Raw genomic sequence first — 17,888 nt, 5'->3', positions numbered from 1 at the left:
ATGGCTCATTCTGGCACGGGTGCGCACACACACACACAAACAAACAAACAAAAAAAGGCAAAGTGCAGTGATGCAGGATGCAGTTTAATGAACTTGCTCAGTGGAATTTGGGTCCAGGGTGAATCAGGAGACGCCCATATGGCTTCTCTTGTTCCACGAGAAGGATCTTCTGTGCACACAGCACTGTTGAGAAGAGCAGGCAGGTCATAGTCACTAGTGTGCATAGCAGCCTCTGGCCTGCCCGCCCACCCCCCCCCCTCTGGTACCCACACTCACTCAAGAGCAGATAGAAGACCCGAGAAGCCAACCTCCGGGGGCTGAGAGGGGGCACCAGGCTGCCAAAGTCAGGCTGCCTGTTGGCCTGCAGCTCCAGTGCTACGGCCCTGCAGGGATGGAGGACAGTTAGCTGGGGTAACAGCCTATTCCTGCCCCTGGAGGGACCCCTCCCTGGTACCTAAGCACAGCCTCTGAGGAGAGTGCTTCTTCAGGCCCTAGGGGCATCTCTATGGGCACTTCAGGGATTTCAGGCAGCATGGGCAGTGCAGGGGCCTCTGGCTGCCCCTCCTCCATCCAGGCCCTAGAAGACCAAAAGAGTCATGGCAGTGACAACAGGCAGGCCACTGTAGGTCTGAGCTTGCACAGCTTGGATGCTTACCAGCGTTCTTCTGGGGGGATGAGGCTGGTGCGAGACTTTTCCTCTTCGGCTGCTTCTAGGGAAAGCTCTGTTGAGGGAGAGAGCGCTCAGGGAGTCTGTTGCTCTAAGGAGTTTGGACCTTGTAGCCAAGCTGGGGTGTAGTTCAGTGGTAAGGCATTGCCTGACATGCACAAGGCTTTGGGTTCAATCCTAGGACTACAAAGTTTCCCTCATATTCCAGGGCCTAGAGTAGACTTGAACAAAGTGGGAGCAGCGGAGAGTCAAATCCTAGTATTTAATGTGCAAGCTCCCTGGTTGGGAAAGTGGCCTCCATCCTCCCGTCTCATGCTTACCTGAGGACAGCATGAGGGGGCCGCTGGGCTCCTGGCCTTCCCTCAGAACCTGCGGATAGGAGCGCAAGAATGGACCCAAGCACCAGAGTGCCAGGGGTTTGGTCTGGTGAGCAGGCAGGTGCACACTGCAGGGCTGAGGGGCGGCTGGCAGGGTGCCCTGGAAGCCATTACCTCAATCTCACTAAGAGCTTCAGTTTTTCTCCTTTCCTCAGCTGCCTCTTCCGTCTCCATCTGTGGACCTTCTCTGAGCATTCTTGGGGGTACCTGGGCACAGTGGGTCCATAAAGCTAGGAGTTCTGGGCATAACCAGCCAGCTGGGGACGATGCAAAAAGGTTTATGTTATAAGACTGAAGATTCCAGCTTCCGAAGGTCCCGCCTGCCCCAATTTTTACCATCCTTACAGAGAGTTGGGGCTCTGAAGAGCTCTGCCGGGCTTCTGGTCATCCTCTTGGGAGGCTGGACCACTGGCTGCAAGATGGTGGAAGGCCAGTGACTCTTTGATGAGAAAGTCATTTTTTACTGCCCTACTTTTGGAGTACATTTTTCTTAGGGACCCTGCACCTGATTTCAGGCTCGTGACCTGGCCTACAGTGCTGGTGACTAAAAGGGTAGATCATGACCTGATTGTGTGTGTGTGTTGTGTGAGAGAGATTTTGATTGATTCCCAGTCTTCTTTAGGAGTTGTGAAGTCCAGACAGACCTGCACCATCCCTCTTCTCCCCAGGGAGATCCTGGGTGCACTCACATACTCCCAGCAGTGAACTCTGGGCTGCAGTTGTTCCTCAAATTTCTCGCGAGAGATCTGAGTCTCTTTGTCCCAGAATAGTAACTGGCGACGGCGACGGCGGCCAGGTGGGCTCTGAGGAGACCGGGGCCTCTTCTGGAGTAGGAGGAGGCAAGAATCAGGGTGTCCATCTCCCTCCCCTCCCCGGTAGACTGTTCAATGCTCTCACTTTGTTCAAGTCTACTCTGGCCCCCAGGATATGAGGAGGGGGAGTTCTGTAGTCCTGGGGATTGGACCCACACAGCCTTGTGCATGTCAGGCCTCACACTCTGCCCCAGTCAGTTGTCTGGGAAGAAGCTTCTCATAGCTTACACAAAGGTACCTGCTGGGAGTGAGGCCACACCATGAGGTATGGAAAGGGACATATTTTACAGAATCCTCGCTGTAGGTTAGTAAGGGCCCTCGGCTTAACAACAGGTAATGGAAGGTAAAGAGGCAGCTGGGGAGAGCCTACTTACCTCTGCACTAGGTGGGGCAGGCAGACGCAGCTCCTGAGGGGGTGTCACCTCTGCAACAAGACCCGCAGGACCCCTCACTTTTTTTTTTCTTTTTAATTATAGAGGAGTTTTTAAAAGACAAGGCTGGCACTATAGCCCAAGTTGGCTCCAAATGTATGGCAGTTCTGCTCCAGCCCAGCTTCTGCAGCAACTGGCCTACAGAAACCCTCTCCAGACTGTCCAGCCCCTTCAGTATTACAGCTACCAGCACAGGAAGCTACCAGTGTCCCTCAGAAGCTGGGGGTAAAGGCTTTTGTCTCTGCAACTGAGCGAGTGTTCCCATAGGAGCACCCGGTGGCGGGCACTTACCAGTGAGTAGGGTCCCAGGCTCCCAGCCTGACAACTTCTGTACTTCAGGAGCCAAGATCTGGCCTGGAAGTGGCTCTCTTATCCCTTCAACCCTGAGGGAAAGAGGCAGATAAGCAACCGCTTTTCTGCAATGACCCTTCCCTGTACAGGGACTCCTGTGCTTACGGTGCAGGAGCTAGAGGCGAAAGGGACGGGACCCCACCATCACCTTCCAGGGCCCGGGGTTCTTCCTTGGGTTCTGCAGAAAGAGAGAATCAGAACACTTAGGAGACAGAAGCATGGGGTACTGCCCATGCCCAGGCTGGCTGTGCCGGGATCTGACCATCCAGTGCCAGGGAAGGCCTCCGCCGTGTGAGAAGCCTGCGTCTCTGATGGTCCTCTAACAAGATGGCATCATCTTCTTCTGCAATCAGCAGGTCCAAGTCTCCTCGGCTGATCTCTGGGAGATCCTGCTCTCCCTGGGGAGAGAGGAAACAAGTGGATTTTTGAGGCTGAGTCCAAGGAACCTCCATGGGTCTAAAGGGACAGCGTGGGGGAAATGCACAGAGAAGGCAGAATCACGGGGACGTGACAGGGGTGGGGGGTGGGGGCAGACACACTGGAATCCTGTGTTTAAGGGGAAACTCACCTCAATCCGCAGCATGCGTATGGGCTCTGCCTCCTGGAGTGTGATGACCTCAGGAGACTGCACAGTGGCTACGGTCCTGCCTATAAGTGCAGGGGAGTCACACCAGCCCCACTACTTCTTTCCAAGTTGTTAGGACAAAAAACATGGACTTTGGAAACCAAAAGCTAGACCCAAGCTAGTTACCAGCAAATATTCCAAGTGCACTTCTTTTTTATCTGTCTGATTTTTTTTTTTTTTTTTTTTTGAGACAAGGTCTCACTACGTAGACCAGGCTGGCCTTGAACTAAAATCTGCCTGCCTCTGCCACTGCTGAGATTAAAAAATTATGTTCCGACCCCATTTGGACTCTTTTTTTAAAATAATTGTTGTGCTGGATGTGGTGGCGCACGCACGCCTTTAATCCCAGCACTCGGGAGGCAGAGGCAGGAAAATTGCTGTGAGCTTGAGGCCAGCCTGGTCTACAAAAGCAAGTCCAAGACAGCCAGGACTGTTACAGAGAAACCCTGTCTCAAACAACCTAAAAAAAAAAAGGGGGGGGGACTTTAGTTGTTAAGTGTGTGTGTGTGTGTGTGTGTGTGTGTGTGTGTGTGTGTATCTGTGTGTGTATCTGTGGGTACATGAGTGCTAGTGTGTCAGATTCCTCTGGTACAGACTTGTATGTGGTATGAGCCACTGCGTAGGTGCTGGGAACTGAACTCCAGTCCTCTGTATGAACAGACAGTGCTCTTAACCACTGAGCCATCTCACCAGCTCCTGGCTTTGCACTCCTGGTCTTCCTGCCTCCATTTTTTGGTTTTTGTTTTTTCGAGACAGGGTTTCTCTGCATAGCCCTTGCTGCCCTGGAACTCACTATGTAGATTAGGATGACCTCAAACTCATAGAGATCCACCTGCCTCTGCCTCCTAAATGCTGAGATTACAGGTAGTATCATTGGCTCCTGGTCAACTTTTTTTTTTTTTAAAGTAAATGTTGAAATAGCTTTCTTAAACAGTCTAGGCTGGCTTTGAATTCCATATATAGCCCAGGCAGGTATTGGACTTTGGAGTTTTCCCATCTTAGCCTCTCTAGGAAATGGGAGCACTGAGGCCGACCACTGAGGCCGACTGGGCCTGGCTCTTCTAAAGAGTGACTTCTTCAGCCCTTGGGGATCCTGTGTCTCATCAGAAAGGTTCTTTCTGCTGACCTGGCTTCCTGGGCTCGGGAGTGACTTCAGGAAGGGACTCCTCGGGAATCTTCTCCGGGGTGGCAGCCTCTAAAAGGTGTCGAACCTTTGGGAAGAAATCAGGAACAAAAGATAGGTCTCAGCTTCAGTCTTCTTTCAAACAGTCACCCTGGACACTGACCTCTCTTTATACTTTTTTATTTTGGAATTTTAGCTTTCTTCATTCGCTACGTATATATGAATGTGTATATGTATCCTATGTATCTGCAGGCCAGAAGAGGGCACCAAACCTTATTATAGATGGTTGTGAGCCATCATGTAGTTACTGGGAATTGAACTCACGATCTTTAGAAGAGCAAGCAGTGCTCTTAACCACTGAACCATCTCTCCAGCCCTGTTTGACATCATTTGACATCTCCAGCCATTTGACATCAGTATGTCAGAAGCCACCACCACCACCACCACCCTCCTGTCCCTGCCCTGACCTCACCCCCAAATTACCCTTGTGAATTTGTGCAAAGATTTGTGTTGTTATGGACAGAGATAAATGGAAAAGCTTCTTGAGTAGCTGTGATGAGGACAAGTTTGTGTGGGATTCCAGGAGAGCCAATGAAAAGGGGAAAGCAGGCTTAGTAAAGTGCTCAGATTCCAAACCGTATTTCTTTTTGGCTTCAAGTGGGATAATGATTTCGTGGGAAAGGGTGACATTTGAGCTAAGTCTGGGAGGATAAGTAGGACCTGACTAGCAGAGAATGAAGGGCCACTGTGTTTGTTTGTTTGTTTGTTTGAGACAGGGCTTCTCTGTGTAGCCTTAGCTGTCCTGGACTCACTTTGTAGACCAGGCTGGCTTCAAACTCACAGCGATCCACCTGCCTCTGCCTCCCAAGTGCTGGGATTAAAGGCGTGCCCCACCACGCCCGGCTGAAGGACCACTCTTAAAGGGCTGGTATCTCTGGGACATGGGAAATGGGCTGGTGGTGTTGGGAGCTAAGGATGCCTAGAGAAGAGAGTGGGGATGGGTATCACTAAGTCCAGGCACCAGGACCCCTGGATGCTGATGCTGTGTGCATTCAGGACCAACTGCTTGGGTGGGAAAATGGAGACTGGAGAAACTCTAAGCTGTGGGGATGATGGGGGAAGACCGAGGAAAAAAACCCAGCGCAGCTAGGTAGGTGACAGCCGAGATTAAGGGCTCAGTGGTGGGAACAGTGCCTATAGGGGAGAATGGCTCTCATGGGAAAACCCCTATCAGGTTAGCAAGAGCCCCCTGCTCCATGGCCCCTCCCCAAAGCTCAGTGTCAGATTGGCAGGGACACCTACTAACCCCCCCTCCTCCACTGCCACCCGGTGATTTCTGATGGGTTCTAGGGGAGTGCGCCCTACCTGAGGAATATCAAAGGGACTAGGGAGTCCGGGGTCCACAGACATTGTCCCAAAAAAGGGTTCTGGGGCGTCTTCCAGCATCTTCATCATGGCCAGGCAGTTGGGGAGAAGCAAGCTAGGTCTGGGAGAGAATGTGGAATGTCAAGGGCAGAGGCTAAGGGTGGGTGCGACTGCTGGGCAGGTAAAGGGGCTGCCTCCAAACCCAGAGTCCTCAATCTGAACCTACACAATGAAGAGAAACCACTTTCTCTGTTGTCCTCTGAGCTCCACATGCATACAATGCACCCTGTCTCTGTCTCTATCTCCCTCCCTCTCTCTACCTGCCTGCCTCCCTCCTTGTCTGTCTCTCTGTCTTTTTGTCTGTCTCTGCCTCTCTCTTTGTCTCTGTATCTCTGTTTCTCTGTCTCTGTCTCTGTCTCTGACTCTCTCTGTCTCTGTCTCTCTCTCTCCGTCTCTACCCCCCACCCTCCTTCCCTCTCCCTCTCTCTCTCTCTCTTCCTCTTCCTCTCTCCCTACCTCCCTCCATCCCTTCCCCCCTCCACCTTCCCCATCTCCCTCTCCCTCCCCCTCCCAGTCCCCCCCCCCCTTTCCTCCACCCCTGCCTCTGCCTCTCTGCAGGCAAGCTTTAAAAGAGAGATGCCGAGGTGGACCAGCTTGGTCTGGATGGCCTCAATTCCTAGGGACTCACAGGTCAGCCTCCTCCATATCAATGCGAATCTGCAGCTGGGTCCGGTGCAGGTGTTCTAGGATATGCTGGATGTCTTCTGTGGGCAAGGACGTAAAAAAAAAAAAAAAAAAAAACGTAAAAGAACCAACCTAGCCCACAGGCCCGTCAGCTCTAGTCCACCTCGAGAGGTCCCAAGCTTACCCACAAGATACTGGCACTGCTGAAAGTAGACCCTAATCACACCAATCTGCAGCTGGGCGGAGAGATAGAGGGAGAAGCGGGGGCGGGGCAGGCCGGGCTTGGGAGGCTGCACTCGGACCAGGACGTAATTGAGGATTTCCTCGCTGGGAGAACAACAGGCCCCCGGTTAAAGCCAGACTCCGGATACTCCCCAAGCCAGGGCTCCTCCCTCTCTTTTCTGGGTCTTACCAGGTTTTTACTACATTCACTTTTAGGTATTCACGCTTCACCAACCGGCTGCCTCGGGTTGCTGCCAGCCTGGAGGGGCGGGAACCGGTACGGACTGTCACGGTGAGACCCCCACAGCTTGGCTCCTAGCACAGGCATCAGCCCCCGCGCTTACCAGATAGTGGCGAAGCAGCCTGTGTGGCGCTGAAGCACGTTGGGATAGTAGAACATCTTTGCTCTGGGGTTCACGCTCAGAACCAATCCCGTTTGGATCTTAATCCGAACTCTTTAGGATTTCCAACACCCTTGAAAAGGAGTAGGGATTTGGACAGGGGGCAGGTGGATGTGGATGAAAAAAAATCCAATTGGTAAGGCGACCAAGTACTGATGATTGAATTAGGAGATAACCAAACAGAGATGCAGGCGCTGGGCACCGCTCACTCTGCCATCCCTGAGGCCGTAGGACTTACCTTCAGGATTGCGTCCTGGCAGAGATGCGGAGCTCCAAGAGAAGACCGGGCAGAAACACAGGAACAGGTCCTCTTCTCGTCAAGAGGCCGTCTTTGTCCGCAAGCTCGACACAGACGTTGTCCTCGTCCTCGTCCTCGTCCTCGTCGTCGTCCAGACGCCCTCCAGCGGGACCAGAGACGTGCTCTCCAAGGCTTTGCGCCAGGGCAGCCAATGGGGAGCCGCGACAGAGGGAGCTCTGACTCCTGGTGTCAGGTAGCAAAATTCGGCTCCAGGCCATAGGCTCTATGAGCCTGTCGCCAACCAATCGCGGGAACCCTGAGTGCTACAGTGGCATTGTGAGGTGTCCTGGCCAATGGGCCCTCGTTCTCTCGGTTAGCAACAAGGGCTTCTCCAAGGCGCTACACTGACCAATAAACTGAGAGAATACCCAGTCTCTCCCTGGCAACAGCTTGCTAGCAGGGGACGGGGTCATGTGGAGGGCATACGTTTTTGGTGCTGTTTAGGATTCAGAGACTCAAGGGAAGGTACCCTGCCGGTGCACGGGCCCTGTCCTTATTTCTAAATTTAAAAGAAAAAAAAAAAAAAAAATGCCGGGTGTGGTGGTGCATGCCTTTAATCCCAGCACTCGGGAGGCAGAGGCAGGCGAATCTCTGTGAGTTCGAGGCCAGCATGATCTGCAAACTGAGTCCAGGACAGCCAAGGCTACACAGTGAAACCCTGTCTTGAAAAGAAAAAACAAAAAGACCCAGAGACTGCCTGGCATACATATGCCTGGGCTTAACCCAGTACTGCAAAAAGGAAAACAGCCTTTGATCCAAACACTTGGGAGACAGAGTCAGGCAGAGCCTGTGAGTCTGAGGCCACGATGTGAATTTCAGGCTAGTCAGAGCTGTATAGTGAGACCCTGTCTCAAAACCAAGCAAACAGGTCTAGCTTTTGATCTTTTCCAAACCTACTTTATTTGGGGATCTTTAATGCTTATACCTCCCTTCCAACCCACCCACCCTAGGTAGGAGAGACAGGAGGTTTATGGGAACGGGAGAAGAAGACCTTTTTGGACTCAGTTCCTGGGAGTGATTCCCCTGGCGTTGTTGGCAGGATCTCAGCAGACCAGCAATTCCACCAAAGCTGCTGCTGGAACCTGGAGCCACAGCTGGAGCCCAGAGCAGCAGCCAGAATCCAGAGCCCCGAGTGTTCTCTGAAGCGGTTCTCTCTAGCAGCGTCTCGAACTGGAGGGATGAACAGCTAAACAATACCAAGACCCAAAAAGCCCTGCCTCATATTTTGGGCCCATATATATATATATTTGCAGTGTCAGTACTAAGGTGTGTTTCAGCTGGCAAAAACCAAGCCCCCACACAAGGTGGTTCATCTTCTAGTGGATAAACATTACCTGATCTCTCACAAGTCTGTTCCCCATCCCACTCTTGGGATCAAATCAAAAACATGTTTATATCCACTACATATCCCCCTTTCTATTAAAAAATTAATAAACTATATACAATAAAAATAATTATGAGAATTATCCAGGAAAAGTTATATTTACAAGGACCAGTCCATTTCTAGTCCTATCCTACTGAGTCTTATCATAGTGTCCGAAGATTTCCTACACTTTATTATAATTTACATTTATTAACTCTAATCATATGTTTAGCTCTTAAACTAATGCTTATAGTAATACTATGGCTATCTAGTCTTCAACCCCATCAGAGACTTAAGAAGGAAATATTATCCAATATGAAGGAAGTACAGGCAAACAACTTCCAAAAGTATAGACAGGACAGAAAGGGTTGACTGCCTGGACAGTCACAAGTTTTTCTCTATCATTGGGGCATCCAGTCTTCAGCCTGCCAGACCAAAATATCTGACAGATTGGTCTATGAAGCAGGAATTTTGAAGGACTGGCCCTCGACCCACCTAGTCTCTGCAAAGCTGGACAGCCAATTTCTCAGTGTCCTGCTTGATCACAGTTTGGACAGTCAGTCTGCTCTCAGCAGCAGAGACAAGAACAGTTCCTCAGGTCAGCGGCTTTTCTGCCACGCTTATTTCTTTGATGCCCTCATCTTCACTGACTTAGATTGGAGATGCTGCCAGGAGCAGATGTGTGTCTCTGTCAGAAAAGCCCTTTATTATTAAATGCCATATTCTGTAGACCTCTGAAGTGTTTGAAGACCATCTATTTACTATAGTGTATAATCATATCTAGCTATCTATATGTATCTATCTACTTATCGAGCAATCAACCTATCTATCAGCATATCTAAATAGACAAGCATTTCTTGTTTCCAGCTATGTGCTATCTGCTTAACCTTGAAAAACATATACAAGAAACTAAATAAAGCTTCTTCTGTAATTAACTAAACAAAGATCTAACAAGACTACAAATAAGATTTATAGGTACCTAACGACTAACTTGTATCTCCAACCATCCTGAAAAGCTTGTAATAGCTAGCTCTCATAAGACTAGAACTTTACATTACATTTTCAAATGAGTTGCATATGTACAATACATTAAGCAAATGTTGAACAAAATCTATCAACATACAATATGTACAATACACAAAGCAAAAACTGAACAAAATAATCTTAAATTTCTATCTATCTATAATACCAATGTAAAATATTTGAGGCCAATAGATTCAATAATGTACCTTTTATCCTATAGTTCTGTATCCTCCCCTTTTATCCTTCCCTTTTCCCCTCACACTAGATAGGATAGAAAGATAAGAGAGAAAGGATAGAGGGGAGAAAGAAAGAAATCTCTAAATGTAACCTTTACTAACATAACCAACTCCCCTAGATAATAGCAAACATTGGTAACCCACCAAAAACACCTATTGAGAATAGGGACATAAAATTACTTTTTGCTGTCTGGGGGTATAAATATCTTTTTGGGTACCCTTAGAAAAATAAGATATTGGCCAAGTACTGGAAAAGTACTGTGTCTGGTTTTGTCTAGTCTTTTTGAGATCTATCCTTTGGGCTAGCCCTTTTAAAGTTGATATGCATGCCAATTGTTGAGGAAACAGTAGCTGAGGCAGTCTTAGGGGTTGAATCACCTGGGCTGCCTGCCTTGTTCTCATTAGTATCTGTGGTTTTGTTTTGTTCTGAAAATAAGCAAAGTTTAAAAAGTATTAGTATAGGTATATTTCTACATATATAGGGAATATACAAGGTGTAAAAGTTATCTAAAGATAAACATCTGACCCATTTTTGAGCAGGTGTAAGGCATCAACTTTACATGTCTGTTTGAGCTGTAATATCCAGGCTGTATGACAGAATGGCAGGTCATAAGGACCAGGTGGCCCTTAAGATTCCTTTGCTAAATGAACACATTCATGTTTCAGGTAGTAGGAGGTCTTCCCTGGTCAGATCTAACCTTTCTAAGTTTTGTCTGTAATCACATTTTTTCACTCCCTGTAGATACATAAAGCATAATCATGACCCCATCGTTGTCTGTCTCTGTGACTGCAGGAATATTAATTTGAGTACCCCATTGTTGTAAAAGATCCCTTCCCCCATAAATTTATGGTTATGTCAGCCACATGGGGTCTCAGCTTCCTTGGAATTAGGGAGGGATGAAATGGTAGATGCTTCTGGGGTATTGATATGTTGTAATCAAGAACAATCCCAGGCTGTGCCCATGACCCCAGACAGTGCTCAGCGGCTAAGAGCACTGGCTGATCTTCCAGAAGACACAGGTTCAGTTCCCAGCACCCACATGGCAGCTCACAGCTGTCTGGAACTCTCTCACATGAACATACATGGCAGGAAAACCACCAGTGTACATAAAATAAATTTTTAAAAAAGCCATACAAGCAAACAAACAAAATAGCAAAACAAAAACAATAGCAAAACAAAAACTGAAAGTGTGTGAGTGCCTTTTTGTGACCCTGTCTCAAAAAAAACAAGAAACAGATCAGAGAGGTGGCTCTATTGTTAAGAACGCTCACTTCTTGGTGGAGGATCAGGATTCGATGCCCTTTCCTGACTTTCTCAGCCTCTCTCTCTCTCTCTCTCTCTCTCTCTCTCTCTCTCTCTTCTTTTTTTTTCTTTTTTTTTTTTTGGGGGGGGGGACATGGCTTTTCTATGTAGCCCTGGCTGTCCTGGAACTCTTTGTCTGTAGACCAGGCTGGCCTCAAACTCACAGAGATCCAATTGCCTCTGTCTGAGATTAAAGGCACACATCACCATGCCTGGCTCCCAGCCCCATCCTTACAGGGTGGAAAAGCAGAATCCCACACTGTTTCTTATAGACCCCACAGCTCCTCAGAGCCTGGGTTGGGGTTTTGTTGTCTTGAATTCTGGTGTACCCAGTCCCTAGCCTACTGTGCTTGGTGACACTGGTTTCTACATGTAGCAAATTATGTCAGTCACTGAAGTGTTGGTGGCTACAAGTGTCACTTTGTCACTTTGGTGTTCAAAGACGAAGAGGGGGCCCTGGCAAGAAGGTGGAAGGTGTTCCATGCCTACTTTTAGGTTCAGGGGGTACATAAGTGAAGGAGAGATAAGCCTGTTTTTGTTAGGATCCCAAGTGTGGGCTGGGCAATGGTTTTGTGAGAGAACCTGTGATGTGTGCTCTGGAGCCATCCTTCACAGGTTCTCTCACAAAACCGTTCCCGGTCCCACAATTGGGATCATAACAGAAACAGGTTTATCTCTCCTTCACATAAGGAACATAGAGTAACTCGGCCATCATTCATCATTCAGTTCAACAAGCACTTACAATGTGGCTCTTAAATGCCAAGCAGGCCTCTAAGCCACTGGGGATACACAAGGGACATCCTGTTCTCTGTTCTGGGGGGTAGGGGTGGGGAGGAAGAGATAATAAGCAAATAGAAGCGTGGCAGATGGCAGCACTGCAAAGTTTTAACTCTAGGATGTGTGTAGAGATGGGTTAGTGGTTAAGAACATATGTTGCGGGGCTGGAGAGACGACGGCTCAGTGGTTAAGAGCACTGGCTGCTCTTCAAGAGGTCCTGAGTTCAACTCCCAGCAACCACATGGTGCCTCACAACCATCTGTAATTGATCTAATGGCCTTTTCTGGCCTGCAGGTGTACATGCAGATAAACAAAATTAATAAATAAAAATTTAAAAAAAGAACATATATTGCTCTTCCAGAGAACCCAAGTTTGATTGCCAGAACCCACATCAGGCAGCTCACAGTCATCAACTGTCTGTATCTCCAGCTCAAGGGGTGTCCAACTCCTATGTGTATACTCGAGCACACACACACACACACACACACACACACACACACACACACACACACTAATAAAAAAGAAAAAGAAAATAAGCCAGGCATGGTAGCACATACCTGTAGTCCCTCCCACCAGAGGCAGGCAGATCACAGTGAGTTCAAGGCCAGCCTGGTCTTCAAAGTGAGGCCAGGGCCATTACACAGAGAAACCCTGTGTCAAAATTAACTAATTAATTGATTAATCAGTTAAATAAAAACAAAGTTAAATGGGGAACTGGAGAAGGACCATAAGAAGATCTGGAATTTTCAGGGAGCTCTAAAGAGGTGGTATTTTGAAAAGAAGGGACAGGTCATGTGACTTCCTAAAGGAAGATTATTTTACTTTATCATTATTATTTGTAGTTTTGAGACAAGGCCTCTCTATGCAGCCCTTGCTGGCCTGGAATTTGCTCTGTAGACCAGGATGGCTTCGAACTCACAGAGATCTGTCTCTGCCTCCAGTATTGGAATTAAAGGTGTGCGCCACCAGCCAGCAAGGAATAGTATTATAGACCAAAGGACATATGAATGCCATTCTGAGGTAGCAATGTTTAGTGGATTCAAGGAGCCTGGAGCAAAGCACCATGGGAAAAGGGTGAAGGAAGAGGCTAGGAAGGAGGTTGGAGGTCATTTTCAGGATCTTGGTTGTTACCCTGAAAGAGTAGGAAGTCAAGGAGGGTTTTGAACACAGGAACGAAGTGACAAGATTTGTGTTGAGGGTCTCTGTGTGCTGTGCTGAGAAGAGGCTAAAGGCAGACAAGAAAGCAGAGACAATGTGAAAAGAACCAGAAAAAAAGAGAGTTGTGACAATGATGACTTCAGTGTAGTAATGGTGGAGCTGATGCAGGTTTCTTAGAACAACAGGACTTGTGTTGGCCTGGTTATTCTTGGTCCAAGCTCCTAAAGTGTCAGACATTCCAAGATCACCGAGGTCAATCTGAGATAGTGGCAGCCTCTCCTGGGAGAATGCAAAGCAGAGGCAAGCTTCATTAGAATTAGTAGGGATGGAGGGATGGCAAGGAGGCTAAGAGCACAGTTTGCTCTTCTAGGGGACCCACATGGCAGCTCACACCATCTGTCACTCCAGTTCCAAGTGATCTGATGTCCTTTTCTTTGACCCCATGGGCTTCAGGCACTCAGGTGGCACACAGCACAGGCTCAGGCAGGCAAAAAACAGCTATACACACCAGAAAATGAAAATCGAAAGGATTTTAAAGTTACAGAAAACTGAGAAACTAAGGAAAAGTGAGAGATACTCCCAAGACTGGGCAGGGATTCTAAGGGAGGAAAAAAGCCTCTCAATTTCCTTGCCTGGCATTTTTATAGGGGTGCAGCAGAAAGTGGACAAAAGACGAGGTAATTGCTTGAGGTTGGTTAGCTCGCAGGGAATCTCACCGGGCTGGCCAATGGAAAACAAACATGCTCTGTGCATGTCTGACCCAACCCAGGAGCTAATATCGGGACTACCCACCCAGTTAAGAGTCACTGGAGCCACTCTCTGTCTCTGGCTTGTGCTTGGTTCGTTGCTGACCTTGACTGTCCACTGCATTAGTCATTTGGCCAGTGGTTACTACCCTCCACCCCTGGGTCTCAAGTGCTGTCGTACTATACAAAGCACTTTGTTTGCACATTTACAGGATCAGCTTGCAGCTGTAACCTGGCTGAGTGTCAGCTCTATCACAGGCACAGAGATACCGCTCCGCTCTTTCTTGGTTACCCATATTTAGCTTCTTGTCTTTGGAGTGGTTTAAGGTGGTCTCCTAGGCAGAAGCTTATTAGATGAAATCTAACTCCTTACAATTACGGATGTTAGAATTAGCTGCCTTAGAAGCAAAAATGTAAGTGCCTAACATAGTCCTCAAGGACTTTGGGGAAGAGGAGCTGGCCTGTAATCACTGGCCCAGAACCCACTGCCTACTCTTGCCTTTTTCGCTTGGCTATTTCTTTTTTCTTTATAATTTATTTAATTTTGCTTTATGTACATTGGTTGAGGCCATTAGATCCCTTGGAGCTGGAATTATAGACAGTTGTAAGCTGCCATGTGGTTGCTGGGAACTGAACCTGAGTTCTTTGGAAGAGCAGACAGTGTTCTTAACCACTGGGCCATCTCTCCAGCCCCCTAGCTTGGCTATTTCACACCCAGTTACAAGTCCTCTAATTCATCCTCCGTGCTGGTCCAGACTGACATTTTAACCCTAACATCTGTTCTCACTGCAACATATGTGAGCATGGTGTATCTTTCACAGGAATCAGATTACACAAACGCACATTCATGTGTCTTTTTATTTTGTATGTGTTACAGGGGTGCACATGTACATGCATGTGTACACATACCCAGGTGCATGTATGGAGGTCTGAGGATGACTTGTGGAAGCTGGTTTTCTCCTGCCGTGTGGATCCATGGATCAAACTCTCAAACTCACTGTCGCCAAAACCTCTTTCTTTTTCTTTTTTTTCTTTCTTTTTTGGTTTCTTGAGACAGTGGCTCTCTGTGTAGCCTTGGTTGTCCTAGACTTTCTTTGTAGACCAGGCTGGCCTTGAACTCACAGCAATTCACCTGCCTCTGCCTCCTGAGTGCTGGGATTAAAGGCGTGCGCCAGCACACCCAGCTTTTCTTTTCTTTCTTTCTTTCTTTCTTTCTTTTTTTTTTTTTTTTTTTTTTTTTTGAGACAGGGTCTTTGTATGTACCTCAGGCTGGTCTGGAACTCAGAGATCTGCCGCCTGAGTGCTGGGACTAAAGATTTTGCCACCATGCCCAGCCCCTCAAAGGCTCATTTGAAGGAAGGATGGCATTTGTCATTTTGGCTTAGATGTCAGGTATGAGAGAGAAAGACAAAGATGTACTTTAGATGAAAAGAAGATTCCTGGGGGATTGCAGAGACCGGAGGGCACAGAACAGCATCTTTCTCCACTGTTGCTGTAGCTTGCTTACTCCTGGCTTCCCAGAGGGATAAGGGACAGATTAGAAGAAAAGAGGTCAAAGGAGGCAGAAATGTACAAAGCCGTCTGGGAGACTAGCACCTAGACCTGATCACGTGGGCGAACCTCTGGAGGCTTCTACGGCAGAAGGAAAGTAAATTCCGTGTTATGTGAGGGAACGGGGATGCCAAAGGTGATGGCAGTCAGGTGACAATGGAACTAATCTGGTGGAACTGATGATAGCAGGCGTTAAAGAGGCTTTGTGAAGGAAAAGCTCCCCATGTTTGGTGACAAAAATGAAATGGAATAAGAAGATTGTTAGTTAATAAGAAGCACTCACTGAACCGGGCACAGTGGCCCACGCCTTTAATCTCAGCCCTCAGGAGGCAGAGGCGGTGGATCTCTGAGTTAGAGGCCAGCCTGGTCTACGAAGTGAGTTCCAGGAGAGACGAGGGTGGACAGAAAAACAAAACAGCAACAAAACAGCAAGCAAGTACTCAAGTTTCCGTGAACAGGGTGCCAGAACATGGCTGTCTTGTTTTTGTTTTTGTTTCTAAGACAGAGTCAAGCTGGCCTGGTAGCAGAGGCAGGTGGATTCTGAGTTCCAGGTCAGCCTGCTGTATAGCAAGTTCCAGAACTGCTAGGGCTACACTGTGAGACCCTGTCTCAAAACAAAAGCAAACAGAAATAAGAAAGGACAAACAAAGAGATAGGGTCCCATGTAGCCCAGACAGACGTCAAACTCCTGATTCTCCTACCTCCACTTGTCAAGTTGAGTTTGTCTCTGCTTGACCTCATCTGAAGGCTGTCTTTAGGCACACATGCCTCTAGCCATATCTGGAATATGACTTTGGACACAGTTTCCTGCTAACACTCCCTCCACCTTCCCCATAGGATAATTTAGGTAATTAGCATATGATAATTATTAGGTAATTATCATCTGATAGGACCATGCTGCCATATACAAATAAAGCCTCCCTGGCACTTCAGGCCCCAGCCAATGGTGTACATCTACCCTGGGAGCCCTCCACCCACTCCCCAAGAACTATAAAGCCTTTTTTTTACCCCAAATAAAGTCTCACTGAAGCTGCCTGGGAAAGTTATTCTGTCATACTTAGAGGCTTTCCAAACCTCCATTTGACACTTCTGCTCCCCCCCAGAGGACCTGTGGCCAATGATGGGGGGCAGAGGGAGTCCCACAAACGACCATGCTTGCTTGGCCTAGGCCAGGTTGCCTTTTGTTGGGCAGGTACAGAGGACTCCAATTTGGGGGTTGGGTTACTAAGAACAAGTATGTCCCCACAATATTTGCAGCAGCAGACATAGGAACTCTTCCCTCTAGTTTCCTCCCCTTTAATGTCCCAGGGATTTGGGCCACAGTTTCGGGGTCCCTTCTTGGTTTAGACTGACAGTCTAGGGATCGTCCCTAGCTAGGTAGGCACATTGTTGAAACCTCCAGCAAAGAACTGTGGAGTCAAGATTTTCCCACGCTAAGTTGGTGGCTCTGGCTCTCTTACTCATCTTTCCTGATGCTATAAGACACCATGACCAAGGCAACTCATAAAAGAATTTACTTTGGGGCTCACGGTTCTAAAGGGTTAGAGTCCATGACTTCACACCAGAGAACACAGCAGGCAGGCAGGCAGGGCACCTGAGCAGTGGCTGAGTTTACATCAGATTTACAAGCACGAGACAGAGAGCTAGCTGGGAATGGCATGAGTCTTTGAAACCCACTGCCCACTGCCAGTGACACTACCCAATAAGGCCACACCTCCTGGTCCTTCCCAAATGGTTCCCCTAGCTGAGGACCTAGCACTCAGCATATGAGCTTATGGAGGCTAACGTCACTCAGACCACCACGATGGCGACAGTGCTGCTTGCCTGTAGGCTTGGTGCCCCTTTGAGATCGACTCCAATCCTTTCCCCAGTCTTGGTTGTCTGAAACTTGTAGGGGTACCTAGCCCTGGAAGCACTGGGCCAAGTCTGAGGGGGAAAAAGGGGGGTTGTGGGGTGTCAAAGATTGGAACAAAGAGAAAAGGGAGGCCAGGCATGCTGGAGTGTGCCTGTAAATACAGCACTTAGGAGACTGGGCCAGGAGAATCACCATGTGTTAGAGCCCAGACGGCAGCCATCCCAGCTTGTCCTGTGGGCAAAGAACCCTGACAGCATCCTCCGGGAAGAGGAACAAGACACCAGGTACCCACGTCTATCTCTTCAGTTCCTCTGTAGCCTCTGCTACCCTCTCTCAACAAACAGACACTGAGCTCTCTCTCTCTAAGCAAGCTTTTATTTGTTTTTTGGAGACAGGGTCACAATATGTCAGGCTGGCCTTAAATTTACAATCTTCTTGCCTCTGCCTCACATATGCTAAGTGTGTACTACTCCACCCAGCTAAACTTTATTTTAAATTCTAGTGAGGACCTAGGATGAAA

At 48.2% G+C, this 17,888-nt stretch overlaps 1 protein-coding gene across 1 annotated transcript; it reads right to left on the bottom strand.

The window, feature by feature from the left end:
• Positions 1 to 97: 97 nt before the first annotated feature.
• Positions 98 to 7,370, bottom strand: Rec8 (REC8 meiotic recombination protein). Its single transcript, XM_051143418.1, has 20 exons — positions 7,297 to 7,370; positions 7,002 to 7,131; positions 6,848 to 6,916; positions 6,620 to 6,762; positions 6,440 to 6,515; positions 5,752 to 5,872; positions 4,390 to 4,474; positions 3,207 to 3,286; positions 2,901 to 3,036; positions 2,744 to 2,816; positions 2,579 to 2,670; positions 2,231 to 2,280; positions 1,734 to 1,868; positions 1,390 to 1,456; positions 1,159 to 1,301; positions 988 to 1,036; positions 656 to 722; positions 455 to 577; positions 277 to 383; positions 98 to 183 (listed from the first exon to the last, which is right to left on the bottom strand). The coding sequence occupies exons 2-20, from the start codon at positions 7,055 to 7,057 to the stop codon at positions 98 to 100; spliced, it is 1,758 nt and encodes a 585-aa protein (XP_050999375.1). The 5' UTR covers positions 7,058 to 7,131; positions 7,297 to 7,370.
• Between the last annotated feature and the right edge of the window lie 10,518 nt (positions 7,371 to 17,888).

This window comes from Acomys russatus, chromosome 3 (genome assembly GCF_903995435.1).
Source record: "Acomys russatus chromosome 3, mAcoRus1.1, whole genome shotgun sequence".
NCBI lineage: Eukaryota > Metazoa > Chordata > Mammalia > Rodentia > Muridae > Acomys > Acomys russatus.
This window is presented reverse-complemented; position numbering and strand designations above follow the sequence as displayed.

Bases quoted from the DNA above. Each gene is read 5' to 3' on its own strand.
- Rec8 (XM_051143418.1), bottom strand. From the start codon at position 7,057: ATGTTCTACTATCCCAACGTGCTTCAGCGCCACACAGGCTGCTTCGCC. The intron at 2,671-2,743 runs GTAAGCACAGGA...TCTTTCCCTCAG, and splicing joins TCGCCTCTAGCTCCTGCACC to GGTTGAAGGGATAAGAGAGC. The intron at 384-454 runs GTACCAGGGAGG...CCATCCCTGCAG, and splicing joins TCCTCAGAGGCTGTGCTTAG to GGCCGTAGCACTGGAGCTGC.